The 15,392-nt window shown below is 44.9% G+C and overlaps 1 protein-coding gene across 1 annotated transcript in view; it reads left to right on the forward strand.

Moving 5' to 3' along the window:
• Ankh (ANKH inorganic pyrophosphate transport regulator) overlaps positions 1–15,392 on the forward strand; it is a 133,564-nt gene that overhangs the window by 71,521 nt on the left and 46,651 nt on the right. The window contains exon 2 of the mRNA XM_040757671.1: positions 5,228–5,444. Coding sequence (XP_040613605.1) covers positions 5,228–5,444 — 217 coding nt within the window. The remainder of the gene's footprint in view (positions 1–5,227; positions 5,445–15,392) is intronic.

Below are 15,392 nucleotides of genomic sequence, written 5' to 3' on the forward strand. Positions count from 1 at the left end.
TGTTGTCTAGAGGTCTCTGACCTACCCAGTTAACTTTGCAGTACAGCCTAGTCACATGCCAGCAGGACTGTGTGTGTGTGTGTGTGTGTGTGTGTGTGTGTGTGTGTGTGTGTGTGCTCGTGCCCTTGACAGACTTGGGTTTATCATCCCCAGAGACTCACATGAAAGATTCTTGGCTTCATAGTCCTTTCTATCTATAGCCTTTCCAGAGGATCTCTCACAAGCCACCAGCTTTAAATGTCTCCACACTCATGACTACAAAGGAGGCCCACATGCAGAGGGCTCGCCTGCCTGCATGCCACACGCCTGTGGTGGTGCCTCAGCTTCTCCTTCACTGTCTCTATCTTAGTGAGTATGGCACCTTTCAACAGTGACTCAAACCACGAACCTCAACAGTCATCCATCTTCCCCTCATACCCATCATGAAGACCATCGCCTGCTCTAGATACTTAGCCTCCTTCTACCTGTCTATACTAGCCTACAGTTCCATGCCACCACCTCTGGTCTGGATTCCCCCCAGAGCTCTCAATCTCCTGCTTGTGCCCTTTTCTTCTACAGAGTTCCTATCACCACAGCTGGTGACAGAGCTACACTCTTTGCCCTATCTGTAATGATCTGCTTTTTCAAACTTTCCTTGTCTGCTTCTCATTCATTATATTCTGCCTCTCTGCTGCTCTTCATCCAACTGATTCCTCGGCCCTCAGGTGTCAGCTCCAGTGCTACCTCATGGGGGTTTCTTTGTCTCTCTAAATGAGTTCCTCCTAGGACTGCCAGCTGCTGGGTGTATTGCTTTTCTTCAGGACACATCACAGTGCATGTTTATACTTCTTACACCTGTCTCATTTCATCCTTCAGTCTGTCCATCCTCCTGTCATACATGGGACCCCCTGCCGTGCTATGGCTCTGGGGACAGAGCATTGAAATGTAGGTCTCTGCTCCCTGGAGCTTGTACTCAGAGGCAACAGAGAGCTCCGACAACAAGTGAATGTACAATACGTCAGGAAGGGAGTGATTGAGATAGGTAGGATAGATGGTACAAACAACAGGAGGCTGAAGGACATGTCAAACCCAACAGATGGTAAGAAGTCATCACAAATGAGTGGAAGATGAATGGTTTGTCCCGTGTGAGGTTTGGAAGAAATGTAAGCTGTTTGGAGGAAGTTAATTTTGATCCATCTCTCAAAAGTTCCTGGAAGATTAAGTAAAAAAGTTAAGTGTGTAAACAAAGCCATAAAGTAGGACAAAATAATTTTATTGCAGATGGGTAAATAACAAAGGCTAAAGATGCGCACAACAAATCCCGTGGAATGATCAATGGTGCTTCATAACAACAATATTCTGCTATCAAGAAAATCATAAAATTAACAATATGGACAGATTGGAAGAAATTGCTACAAAGGGGAATAAAAGCTAAAATGTTAATGTAGCACATGTACTTCTGAAACTTTTCGTGCATTTCAGTATTAAAGTTTGATTTTTTTTAAGTGAAGTAGCATTTAACAACATCACTCCAAACGTTAGAAGAGTGGGATGTCTCATGGGCCGTAGATTTCGGTACTAAAAGTCCTTGCTGTCAGTGTCCTTGCTAGTCTAATAACTGGTGCTCTGTGCACGGCCTGCCTGTCTCTCTTCCAAGGTCATTTGAGTGACTCACTCAGCAGTTAGAGATAGAAGCTGATTCCAACTGAAGCCTGCCTTTGTGGACCCTGTGCTCTTTCCTCAAATTGCCATATTATTGGACTCAGTGAGACTTCTCAGCCTTGCCAGCAGCTGTCATCAGCAGAGACCTTCCTCCCTCCTTCCTCAGCTCTAGGTCTTCAACTCCATCAAAGACCTCAGAAGGATAATATATAAACTCTAGAATTGACAGAGACATCTTGCTGCCTAGACAGTCACCCAAAGTTCCTCTGTAACGTTGGGGCATCCATCTTCAGCCCATAGGCCACAGTGTGTCTGGAAGACTTCTCAGCAAAGCAGGAAATTTTAAACTGTCCACCTGTATTGGCAGTCTGTCAGTCGTTCTTCTCTGTGTCCTGCAGAATGTCTAGCAGACTTTTCCATGAAGCAGGAACCCTGCAGGACTGCCCCATCTTGTTCTGGCAAGTTCAGTAGTCACTTTCCTATGGGTCTTGCATGTCCAGTTTATATAGCAAACAGTCAAACAATCCAGGAAAGAGCAGTTTCTTACCCAAATGACTAGTCTCGCCATATTGAAGGCAAACTCCATAATGAGTTTCTTCGATGCCCATCTTCCTCTTTGACATAATTGGTGTTACCAGAAGCAGTTGTGACTCTTTGTCAAGAAAAGCCCTGAAAAAATAATTTTAAATGCCATATTCTGTAGGTCTTTGAAAGGTTTTGAAGACTACCTATTCAGTTGAAATATATCTCTGTACATCAAGAAAATCTAACAAACATAACTATAAGTTTTGACTATTATAGATTACTATCTGTAATCTGTATTTAATTATGCATTACATTTTTAAAAAGCTTTATATACACAGTATCTAAACAAGAGTAAAAATATACCTATAACAAAGTTGACCTTAAATTTGTATCAATAAATAAAAATCCATAAATGTTTTTAAAAAGACATTTAAGATTCATAGACTTTAGGAAAGATGAGGGAGGGTTTAAACTATACCGTTTCTAAGAGGCTGAAAGGGGATTCATGATGTAATGTTGGCACTGTGGACTGGGAAGCTGAGGAGCTAGCAATTAAAAACTCTTCTCAGTTAACTCTTAGTGGAGCAAGACCCAAGGAGAACAGCTTCCTGTACATCATAAACTAATGAGCAAACACATTCTGAAGAGTGGAGCAAGCAGGGTAGGGTGCTGAGGAGAGGAAGCGAAGCTTGGTGTCGCATGGAGTCTACTTCCAGGTCCCATGGGGAACTGTATCAGAGCGACCCACTTGGAAGCAGGGGTCTCGTCCTCATAACCCATGACTATTGGTTCTTGGCTTCCTGCCACCTAGGGATCTGTGGGATGTGATGGGTACCACCTGCATCCATCACAGGTTTGCAGTAGACTAACTTGGCGGGTGATCAAGTTGGTGAGCCTTGAAGCGTAGCAGGAGCCTGTAGTTGCATTTTTCTCTTGGCCACCAGCTCACAAGAAACAACACAGAGACTTGTATTAGTTATGAAAGCTCAAGCTTAGCTGAGGCTTTTTTCTAACTAGCTCATAGCTTAAATTAACCCACTTCTATTCATTTATTTTCTGCCTTGTGGCTTTTTTCCCTCACCTGTGTACTGCCCATCCTGCTTGCTCTGCATCTCCTGGCGTCTCCACCTTCTTCCCAGCATCCTCTCTGCCCTCCTGTCAAAAATGGGATTCATTACCTGAGAGTTTCCTGGTTTTTAGTTTGCCCTATGGTGTTAAGGTATTTGATCTGCTTTGATAGAAGGAAAAGCTTGCTACTTAAAACAAACAAACAAAAACAGTTATCACTACTCTACATACACTAAGAATGTTCTTGTGGATTATATAAAGTCATTGTAGGGAAAAAGAAAATAAGTTAAAGATGTAATTGAAAAAAAAACTTGTCCCAAATAGCATTATAATTTCATCTTTGTCAGCAAAATAATTAATTCCTCAGCTGTCATGCATTTCTGTTCTGGGCTTTTCTGAAACTGTTTCACACAGTGGTATTTCCTAAACATGCATCTCGTACTTCCCAGCACTGCGTTGCATTGGATGCCCTTCTCTGTAGGTGTCCAGTGTGGGACTCAGCAGCATCCCTAGTAAAGATAATAACACAAAGTGTCAGCGAGGGATCAAAGCCCTGGAATTTCAAAGCCTGAACACTGACAGTGTGTTGTATTAGAGACCTGACCTGTAGAATAATTTTCACTGAAACATGAAATACCCCACCACACACACACACACACACACCCATAGCATGTCTGCCATCTGAATATATTTTATAAGCAGTTGGCATCTGATTATAATTGGAAGGGTTTCATCCCTACTTAGTGCTACATAACTAAATAACATACTTTACAATTGACAGCCAGTGGAACATAGAATGAGTTTGCTTTTTGCTAAAAATCTATGCATACTGATTCTTAAGTATTATATGCTTGAAGAGCCATCGTGGCTTTGTGTGAGTCCAGCTTTTCCTCTTTCACACACTCATTGGCTCACATAATGCTCTGCACGCCATCTTTAAGGAGTATTGCAAAGTGGCACTTAGGCTGTGCCACAGCTGTTTATGGAGAAAATTATGAACTACTGTTTGCTCGGTAGGAATGGGGCAGACTGGGAAAACGCATTGCTGCTTTGACTTAGCATCCTGAACACAGCTTTTATGATTGTGACTGTGTGTCTGTTGGGAGAGTGAACACGACAGGTAAAGGCTTGAGGGTGTCATTATTTTAAATGATGACTCTGTGATGGTGGATACATGTCATTAGACTTCAGTAAATCCAACCAGAATGTAGGACACAAAGAATGAGCCCTCTTGTTGACCACAGAGGAGTGATGGCGTGTGTCAATATAGGATCATCACTTTTAGAAATGTCCCATTCTGGGCCAGGATAGTGGGGGAGAGGTGCTGTGTTTGTGGGGGAGGGGACAAAAGAGAACTGTCGTTTTCACTCACTTTTCCCAAGAACTTACAGCTACTCTAACAATAGCGTCTATTGTAAACAGTGTATAACTGCTGTGTGAAGGGAGGCAAAGGTCTGAAGGGACAGGGCAGATGGGAACAGAGCGGGTAGCTGGGAGGACAGCATACTGCACGCTTCTCTTATGCGGGTCTAGACTTAACTACATGTGTGCTCGTGTGACATGAGAGTAGAGTGAGGACTGCTTCAGGAGGATGAAGACGATCAGAGAAAAGGGGTCAGGGGAAGGTGGGCAGGTGAACATGAGCAAAGTAGCCCATGCCGGACTAGAACCCAAGAACCTCCAGTATGCTGGGATCACTGCCATGAGTTTTAAAATGTCAACTTTTAAACTGTCTTTTTGATGCTCACAAATGCTTGTTGGGTTTGTTACTTTCCCCAGCAGGTAAGTATCTTCCCGCAAAAAGATACTCAGACTGAAGCTAATATGGACAAAAAAATAAAAAGCCAGTATTTTCTACAAATGTATGAGTAGACCTGCCCTATACACTGCCCGTCGTTTGCCCAGAAAGCTCATCTGTCAAGTCCCAGGTTGGAGATGGGATTCTCCAGAGATGCGGCACTGTTTCTCATGCTGGCTCTTGTCTCCCTGGCAGGCTTTGAACCGGGGCATCGCTGCCGTCAAGGAAGATGCGGTGGAGATGCTGGCCAGCTACGGGCTGGCGTACTCTCTGATGAAGTTCTTCACGGGGCCCATGAGTGACTTCAAAAACGTGGGCCTGGTATTTGTGAACAGCAAGAGAGACAGGACCAAAGCCGTCCTGTGCATGGTGGTGGCTGGTGCCATCGCCGCCATCTTTCACACTCTGATAGGTAAGGCTCCGGCCCTCACTGGTCATCTATCTAATTGTGGCCGTTCCTTTTTCTCCTCAATTGCTTTAAATATAGTTGCAGGCTAAGTGGCTTCTTCAGTAGTTATTAAACCTTCCTCATGAAAATTTCAGGGGAAAAGAGGATTGAAGTTTGTGCTCTCCTAGATCAGTAAAATTTTAAAACACTTTTTTCTGGAAAGCTTTGTAGCTTTATGTGATTCCCAAAGTCTGAGAGTGAGTTGTTTCATCTATAGATAAAATCTAAAATAGGATTAGAACCTAATGGTATTCAGCAATAGTGCCTAAAAATAGCATTCCTGGAGGTGGACTGAATAGCAGACACACCTGCATTATAGCAACTCAAGAACAGAAATAATGGTGGCTGTTATTTTGAACCCATGCTTAGCACTGTTGAAAACCAATCAATGACAGGTTGTTCCATTGAGATTAATTTTCTCCAGGGCTCCCGGATGCTGCTTTATTCAAAAGCATGCCTAACCGCCCTTGAAGGCTGTCCCTGAAACAAGAAAGCCAGATCCCAGCTACAGCAGCTGTATACATGCTCCTGAGGACCCAGGAATAGCATGTTGTATCACAGCTGGGCTTCTTCTGCCTTCTTGCCTTCCAGAACCTACAGGGTGTGGTTTCGGTGTATCTTGGCTTTAAAACAGCTTTGTCTGCCTGGGGTAAAACGGGCAGGGCCCATCTGTTGAAGCCAGTTGCCTAACGCACTCTGAGTGGTGCTTCGTGAGCCCACTGTGCACCTTAAATGGTTGCTGGTTGTATGGGAAGCGTGAATGACACAAAGTAAATGCGCTAACCCAAACACTTGGGGTGTGTTCATTCATAGAAAGCCACTGTTTGCTCACGAAGTTGTGAGCTGGAGAGTAAATAGGGAACCTTCGTGGTTTTCCTTTCTAATGTGGCATAGAACTTTGTTCTAAGAGCAGCGCAGAGGAGAGGAGGTCTGCTGGGGAGTGTATTTGGCTGAGGGCCGACCCTCAACATTCCGTTTGTGCTTAAGAGCTCAGGGAGTGGGCAGGCAGAGGGGGCACCTTTCTTTCTGTCAGCATACACCCTGATGGCAAGTGTTCGGACACAATTTCTGCTGCTACGTTTGATTTGAGTTTTTCCCAAAGACCACGTGTGTACTGGGAAACTGTCCTACCTCTTAAAATAAGGGTCTTGTCTAAATAGGTGAATTAGTTCCTTTTTGCTGTTAATCTTTTTATTTGGACCCTACATATGTCCAACTTCCCCTGTTTTATCCACAGTTGGATGAGACTTTGGGATGATTGCTCATGACTGACTGTCAACTACCAGAAAGAGAAAAACTGAGCCAACTAGGTTATTGACAGTCATGAGGAAAATGTTAAATCTACGCTTTACTGTCTCATTGTGTTGTGTTGCATTTTTGAGAGTAGGAATTATGAATCCAAGGCGCCTCAGACATGCTGTAGAGCTGAGACTGACCCTGAACTTCTGACTCCCCTGTCTCACCCTTCTGAGCTCTGGTTACAGGCGCGCACCTCCACACTCAGTTTGTGCAGTGGGGATGGATCACAGGGCCACGAGCCCAGCAGGCAAGCATTTTCCCAACTGAGATATAGCCCCAGCCAACTGTTGTTCCATTTTAAAAATGGAAATTTTAAAATGACAAGATCTTAAATTTAAATCAAACGTACTCTTTATCCCACTTAGGCTAAATAGTTATTTTTATTGCACTTGACTTTTTGTTATTGTTGTTGTTGTTATTTTTTTTTACAGCTAATCCTTCTTTTTTTTCTTTTTTTCTTTTTTTACAAGTCAGGGTTTCTCTGTATTGTTTTGTAGGCTGTCGGTCCAGCCTGGCCTCAAACTCACAGAGATCCGCCTGCCTCTGCCTCCCGAGTGCTGGGATTAAAGGCATGTGCCACCACCACCCGGCCACAGTTAATCCTTCTATTCTGTCCACCAAACAAATGGTCTTACTACCTTCTGAGAAGGACATAGCTATTGGTTTTGAACCCCCCTCTGGAGCCTTCCCTCTGCGGCCTCACTGGCAACCGCAGCCCTGAATCTCTATCATTTCTGCTCTTTTGCGCTGAGCATCAATGCACACATTCTTCTCTCCTCCTTTCAGGAGTTTGTAAGATCTTCCGGATCTTGTCTTCCATACCCTGTACCGCAGCTCTCCCCTGCCCCTCCTCCTCTTACTATTTGCTCACCTCAGTGAACACCTCCTACGGTGCCGTTTTCTGCTCTAGGTGCATTTCACTGGTAGTGTACACCCAAGTCCATTTTCGCCTCCCAAGGAGTGTGAAACAGGCAGCTCCTGACTAGACAAGTGGCAAGGGACACTGACGCAGATGTGAAGACCTCACATACTCACCTCTGCTTGAAGTGAGAAGCCCTGTGCCTTCCAGCATCTATGTCAGGGGCTGAGCCCAAGTGAGCAGCAGTTCTTATCATGTACACACCCTGGGCAGGACATGCCAACAAGAAAGCCACAAACACACTGAGCTTAACGCCAGAGTAGAAGTGTGCAACAGAGAGATCTGGGCATGAACTAAACTTCTCTATAGTCTTTTTTCAGACAAACTGGTCTGATTGTTTCTTTAGGTATTATTGTTTCACCACTTTAATGAACTTAACTCTTTTCCTCAAGTCTGTATGTGTGTGTGTGTGTTTGTATGTGTATATATGGTGTGTGTTGTATTATTATACGTGGTGTGTGTGCTGTATGTGTGTGTGTTGTATGTGTATGTGTGGTATGTGTACATGTGTGTGTGTGTTTGCATGTGATGTATATGTGTGGAGCATATGTTTTCAGGTGCATGTGCATGTGTGTGTGTGTTGTATGTGTATGTATGTATGTATGTATGTATGTGTGGTATGTGTACATGTGTGTGTGTGTTTGCATGTGTTGTGTGTGTATGTTTGCATGTGTTGTATGTGTGTTGCATGTGTGTACATGAGCATATGCTTTCAGGTGCATGTGTGTGTGTTGTATGTGTACATGTGTGTGTGTGTGTTTGCATGTGTTGTATGTGTGTGTTGCATGTGTACATTAGCATATGCTTTCAGGTGCATGTGCATATGTGTGTGTGTTGTACGTGTATGTGTATAGGTGTTGTATGTGTATATGTATGTGTGTGTGTTTGCATGTGTTGTATGTGTGTGTTGCATGTATGTACATGAGCATGTGCTTTCAGGTGCATGTGCATGTGTGTGTTGTATGTGTACGTGTGTGTGTGTTTGCATGTGTTGTATGTGTGTGTTGCATGTGTACATGAGCATATGCTTTCAGGTGTGTGTGTAGCCAGAGGTCAACATGAGTTGTCTTCATTAGCCCTGCTGACACCATTTTGTTTGTTTTGAGACAGGGTCTCTCACCGTTGGCTCACCAGTCTGCCTAGTCTGGCAGGCCATCAAGCTCCATGGATCTTTTTGGCTCCGCCTCCCAACATTGGTGCTGTCAATGTGCACTGCCCACATCTTTTTACATGGTTCTGGGGATCCCAGTTCAGATCTTCATGTGTGTGAAGCAGTCACTGAACCGTCTCCCCGCCCCAACTTTTCTTGGCATTTGTAAGGACATCCAAGAGCACAGAGAATAGGGACTAGAAGTTCTCACAGACTGGCTCTGAAGGCCTTAATTTATTAGAATAGAACCTTTTCTAAGTTTTTCTTAGTCTTCCATCTGAAATGGAGCCAAGAATTTCACCCTCTTCTCTAACATTTGCCCAAAGCTGGAGCTTAAAACTAAAGTGGTAGAGCATTTGTCTAACCTGTGTGTGGCCCTGAGTTCAGTGCCTTGAGCTACCCAAGGTGTGTGTGTGTGTGTGTGTGTGTGTGTGTGTGTGTGTGTGTGTGTGTGTGTGCTCCTCTCTGTCATCTGTCTGTATCTATGTCCCCAGTAGTCACTTTTCTTGCCTATTAATGTCTGTTTCTATCTAGCATTTGATTTACAGTTTTAGCACTGCCATGTTATTTTCTGTTTTGTTTTTTTCAGTTAGTAGCCAATTTTGTGGTCCCTTTTTGCTTTGCTCTTTATTTCACTCTTTGAGGTATTTGTTACTGGCCCCAGCACAAGGCTTTCCAAACATCTAGTAGATGTTCTCATGAATCGAGCTCATCTACTTTCCTATGTCATGATGATAAGAATGGATGTGGATTATTTTACCTGTGCAAAATGCACCATTTGTACAGCTGGCATCTGTCCTCCTCTTTGAATGGTGTGATTTTAGTCCATAAATCACCCTCCCAGACACTGCAGAAGAATGCGAGTTAGAATTACCATTGTCTTTCTCACTCCAAATGGCTCAGTCCCCACTGCCCAGTGCTCAGAGAACGTGTGTGTACTGAACAGATCGTGCTGGCTTTCCAAAACCTCACGTAACTAGAAGTGAAGTGTGTACTAAAGACATGGCCAGCTACACACCTCTCCCTAAGTACATGTAGCCAATGGGAAAGTGTGTGTGTGTGTGTGTGTGTGTGTGTGTGTGTGTGTGTGTGTGTTCAGTGTCCATTCTAGAACTGTAGTGTTAGCAGATTTCTGCCAGTGAAAGCTTTGAGAAATAGCAAAGTAAACCAAAGGCAAAGCAGAGGACCTTTCCCACCCCAGACTTGACAGGGCTTAGGGCCTGGTAGTAAGAAAACAAAGGACCAGCCCTTGAGAAGGAAATGAAGAGAAGGTGAACATAGCCATGTGTTATAACACAGAGAACTGAATTTAACAGGTGTGAGGTGGCTGCCACGTGCTGGAGTCAGAGTCAGGTAACCAATCAGAACTTAGAGCCTGAGTCTAGGAAGAGATCTGCTGGACACATGGAAACCAAAGACAGACAGGCGGCCAGAGGATGGGGCAACAAGGAAGAGCAGCATAGATATAGGAAGTCATTAGGGGAAGTTTTGTGATGGGGTGCCTAATATATGTGTGCCTTTACCACCAGTGAGCATGTGTGTGATGCCTTGAGAATATCCATATGGAATAAGGCAGATTTACTCTAGTATTCATATATGTTAAATATAGCTTTAACCAACAGAGGTAACTATGTTCTTAATGTGCATTTTTTAAACCTTGTGGTCTCCAAAAAATTATCTTATTTCACATTTAGAAAATTGGTTGTGTTTTCCAGCTATGCATTATGTCCCTGGTGTTAACTGATGCCTCATTTAGCTAGGTCCCTAAGATTTTTTTTTAAGCTGTGTGTCATTCCCTAATGGTTCCAAAGACTGCAGAAACCCTAACAATGAGCATGAACATTAACTAAGTGACCATGAACGTGTCACTTTTTGCAGTACTGGTGCTAATGATCTGCAGACCCCCGGGGGTCATCTTCACTCGGAGAGGGGCTTTAAGTCCACATCTGAAAACTTGACTACAGACTTAGCACCTTATGTTCATCAAGCTAATGTCATCTCTGCGCACCAGTTAGTGACTATGAGACTGATGATGTTATCTTTGTGCACCAATTAGTGACTGTGAGACTGATGATGTCATCTCTGTGCACCAATTAGTGACTTATGAGACTGAAGATGTCATCTCTGTGCACCAGTTAGTGGCTACAAGATTAATGATGTCATTTCTGTGTACCAGTTAGTGGCTACAAGACAGCATTCACTGGATGTTCTTTGTTGCATCATCTGTTATTAATTGTTCTTGGCCCAGTAAAGAAAAGAACCTGCTGAGGGTCCTTCTCATTGCCTGGATAGTAGCTAACATCGTCTTCTTCCTTCAAGCTTGTTTTCCGATTTTCTTTTCTCTTTTCACCACTGGAGAACGAGGCAGTCACATGGGTGCCCGTTCCCCAGACATAGCTGGAGTAGATTCCACCAACCACATAGACTTTTCCCCCAACAAAGCTTGGTGGAGCTCGTGAGGGAAAGCTGGCTCTAGCTCTGACTTAGCAACACCCAACCGACCCAGGCCTCATGCCATGGAGCAAATGAGTAGACAGCTAGAACTGTGTTGGATTTGGCAGGCTTTACATCTAGAAAATTCTATAGATGTAAACTCCCTGTCAGTCCCTTGCGCACCCACAGCCTGTCTCTAGCTGGCTGAACTGCAGGAGTTTGAACATATTTGTTGGGTGGCTGCCACTTAGCATCCCTTTGTAGTTTAATCATAGCTGTGGCTTCTTTCCTGGACTCACTGTGAGACCCCACTTTTTAGAAACTGCAGAGACAGGGTTGGCCACTCCCACATTTGAATTAAGCCTAGCAGTCATGGTAATATCCCGTTGCTTGCTCTTGGCACACCTGTAACAAGGACAGGTCGCTGACCTGATATTGTAGGTAGTTACAGTTGAGCCCAGATTGTTGTTACCTACAAAGGCATTTAAAGTCTTTTTGATTTCCTTGTTCATGCGATGGAGGAACTGTTGCTGTACATTTAGCTTTCTTTATGGTTGTCCCCAATGGGGACCAGCTTCGTGCTCTGAAGGAGCCTACGAAGCCAGCAGGGGGAACTGAACACACAGGCTCTTCTCATGGATAACTAAAATAATTCCTAGTAATTTCGAGACTGTTCTTTCTGTCAGATTTCCCAGTTATTCACAAATCACAGCCTAGCCCTAGGAAGGGTGGTTGGGTTCTATATGGAAAAGCACACCAATCAGAGTATTAGGAATTGGTAGTTTCATTCATTATCTGAAAACTTACCCCGGGGACAGGGGAAGCTACTCAGTAGGTAGAATGTTTGCCAAGCATTCACAGAACTCCAGATCTGAGCCCTAGATTTGGTGCTGCACACCTGTCTGTAATCCTAGTGCCTGGAAGGTAGAATCAAGGGGACCGAAAATCCATTGCTTCCTCATTACAGAATGAGTTTGGGCCCAGCCTGGACTTCAGAGTGAGACTTTGACTCAAAATAAGAAATAAAAAAGAGAAAACAAAAGCCATCCCAGGACTTAGGGGCTCAAAAGGTAGACGTTCACTTTTGTTCTCAAGATCAAGGCTGGCCAGGGAATTCCTTTGGACTTCACTGGGCTTGCACCCCTGTGGGCAGTTGAAGATCAGGATGTGGCTCGCTGAATGGAGGGTGTTCTCTGGGCATGGCCATATGGCCTCTGCTGATCTCCTTTCCTTACTGTGAATCCTTCCTGGTCCAGTAGCATTGTCCGGCTGTGGCTGGACTCCGGCTGTCAGGGTGGAGGCCCAAGGATGCTGAAGTCAACAGAGGCACTCTACCACTATACCACCACACATGCTGGCCAGCCCAGGGCCGGGGTGGGCACCTAAACTAGACAGCATGTGGCAAAAGGATCTGAAAAATCATAAAGAGTCTTGCTATAAAGAGGCAGGAAGATCTGAGGACACTTGAGCAATCACTTCTTTTGGGCATGATGGATTTATCAATGTTTTCAATCTATAGTTATCATAAAACCGGGTTACATCCCGGTTTTTCGCTCAGGAATACCACAAACCCTCTAGTGAGAAGCCAATGCCCATAGTAACTTATGATGACACCTCCCCCCCCTGCCTTGCCAAGTATTACACCAGTGAGGCCTTGGCTCCCATGTTACAATCTCAAGTTTACTTTGCTTTTATTATGCATGATCCCTGGGTATTTCTTCTCTAAGGCCTTAACCATAAGTGCATCCCCCGCCCCCATGCTTTCCAGACAAACACTGCCCAGTACAGAGTATGGTTGGGTCTGTTATACATCAGTGTCCCAGCCCTCATGCAGAAAGCTGTCATGCAACACATATTTGTTGAAGCGATTTAAATGTGCTTTATCAGCCATGTAAGCACGTAGTCTTTGGAAGCAACACATATATTAGAAACCTGGATGAACTTGCAGGCTCCCACAAAAAGCCTCGTAAGTAGGATTTCAGTGAGTCAGTAAATGGTCCTGGAGAGACTTTTACCCATCCATACCTTGGGAATCTGAAGTAGAGCAGGTGTTCTACCTGTTCTGAACTTTTATGTCTTGGAAACAAATATAATGTCACTGAAAGCAGTGACGTCTCAGTTCCCAGAAGATATTCTTTCTTAGACTTTCTTTCCCTAACATGAGTGTTTCAGTTTGCTATAACTGCTGGTAACTGCTAGCACTGTATCTTTGAGAACCACTGACTGCAGAAAGAGCTGCTCCCAGTTGGCTGGGGTAACGAGCCCGATGAATTTAAAGCGCCTTCCTCTCTCTCTGTTGGGTTCTGTCTTGACCCTCCTTCCAGTGCATAGTCACATCAGTGTCCTGCTGTTTGCAGCCATAAGGCCCATTTCGTACACTCAGAGGCTTGGTTTCCTCCTCCTCTTCGCTAGGAAGACCACTTTGCAGAGTAGTCTCGGGAAGGCAGTTGTTAGGAGCCGACGCCTACTAACTAGTCATTAGGGACTATGCAAAGCGTTTTACTCAAATCACACCAGCCACCAGCTTTGGCAGAGCAGGAAATCACTCGAGGGCTGGCACAGGAGGGTGGAGTTGAGGGACAGGAGAGATGAGGTACAAACAGGTCCTGGGGTTTTATACACACAATGTCCAGTGTGGAAATGGCCACTGAGTTACAATTAGATTCTTCTCCCACAGAAAGAGTAGGTAAGAAAATGTGAGAGAGAAAACTGTCTTTGGCCTCGGTTTCCCCTTTAGCAGCTGAAAGAGGAAGAGCCTAAAGTGGGAAGAAGCAAAAGTAGCCCTTGTGCCCATGAGCCCCAGATTCTCTGAGGCTGGGTTCATGGAGCCGGGCAGGCCCTGGATGCTGGAAGAGGAAAGGCAGTACATACATTCAGGAGACAGCTGGGACACAGACAGGTTCGAGAACCCCGCTGTCCTTAAGCTGCCATTAACCTTTTTGTTTGCCCCAGAAACTTTACAAAAGGTCCGCATCCTGATGCTGCGGTTAAAATACATTACTGCAAGAGTCGGGATGCTCGCGTCCATTGATTTCCCTATAACAGGTGCAGATCGCAGGCCCTGTTGCCAGCTGCACACACTCGCTGTCCCTGCATCCTTGCTGCCACATCCTCTGAACCTACCTGTAGTCATTTGTAGAGCTGCTGTATCAAGATACTACAGGCTGTGTAGCTTAAACAACAGGAATTTACAGTCTTGCAGTTCTACGGGCAACAGGGCTGAGGTCAAAGTTAGACAAGCCTGCTTCCTTCTCAGCTCTTTGAGGGACAGCTGCCCTTTTCCTGTCCCTTGGTTAAGATTTTCCTGGCACCCTTTGGCATGAAACTGCATCACTCAGTCCCTACCCTCACAAGGGTTTTTTTCTGTGCATAGCTGTCCTTGTATCCAATCTCTCCCTTTTTACACCCACTCCAGTATGACCTCATCCTATTATATCTGCAGTAGTCCTGTGGCTCCATAAGGTCACATTCTGAGCTCCAGGGGTTAGGACTTTGATGTTTGAACTTCAGGGAGACATGGCTTGCTCATGTCACTACCATTCTGGGTCTTAGCCCTTCCCTACCCCATGGTCCCCAGTGTCAGCCTTGCAGTCAAGTCTCGTCAGCTGGCATACTCCATGGACTGTAACCTTTTACTGGGGGATTTTCACTTGCCAGCTATTCATAGCAGCCCATGCATGCTCTTGCCTGTGGCATCACTGACCTTTTCATTCCAGTGGCTTCTGCCAGAGTAGGGGCGCTTGTATGGGTAGGTCAAGACTGTCTCCTTGCAAGACCCTGCACAAGTGTGCATTTGCTTGCCAATTGCATAAACACACACACACACACACACACACACACACACACACACACATAAATAGCAGCAAAGATAAAGAGAAAATGCCCATGGCTCTGCCCCCAGAGTGGACTGCATGTGAGATGCGGGACTCTTACATTCATTCACGTTTTGTGTTTCCATCAGATGAACGCTGGGCTGACTGTACCTCACTGCAGACTCAGACTAAAGCTCTCACACTGCCTTCCAGGGTCAACTCGGGCCACCTGTCTGCTTCTCATCTCTATCAGGGCTTCTCCTCCAACTGACAGATCCAAGCACAGCTGTCTCCTCCCC

Source organism: Mesocricetus auratus, unplaced genomic scaffold (genome assembly GCF_017639785.1).
Source record: "Mesocricetus auratus isolate SY011 unplaced genomic scaffold, BCM_Maur_2.0 Super-Scaffold_100015, whole genome shotgun sequence".
Taxonomy (NCBI): Eukaryota; Metazoa; Chordata; class Mammalia; order Rodentia; family Cricetidae; genus Mesocricetus; species Mesocricetus auratus.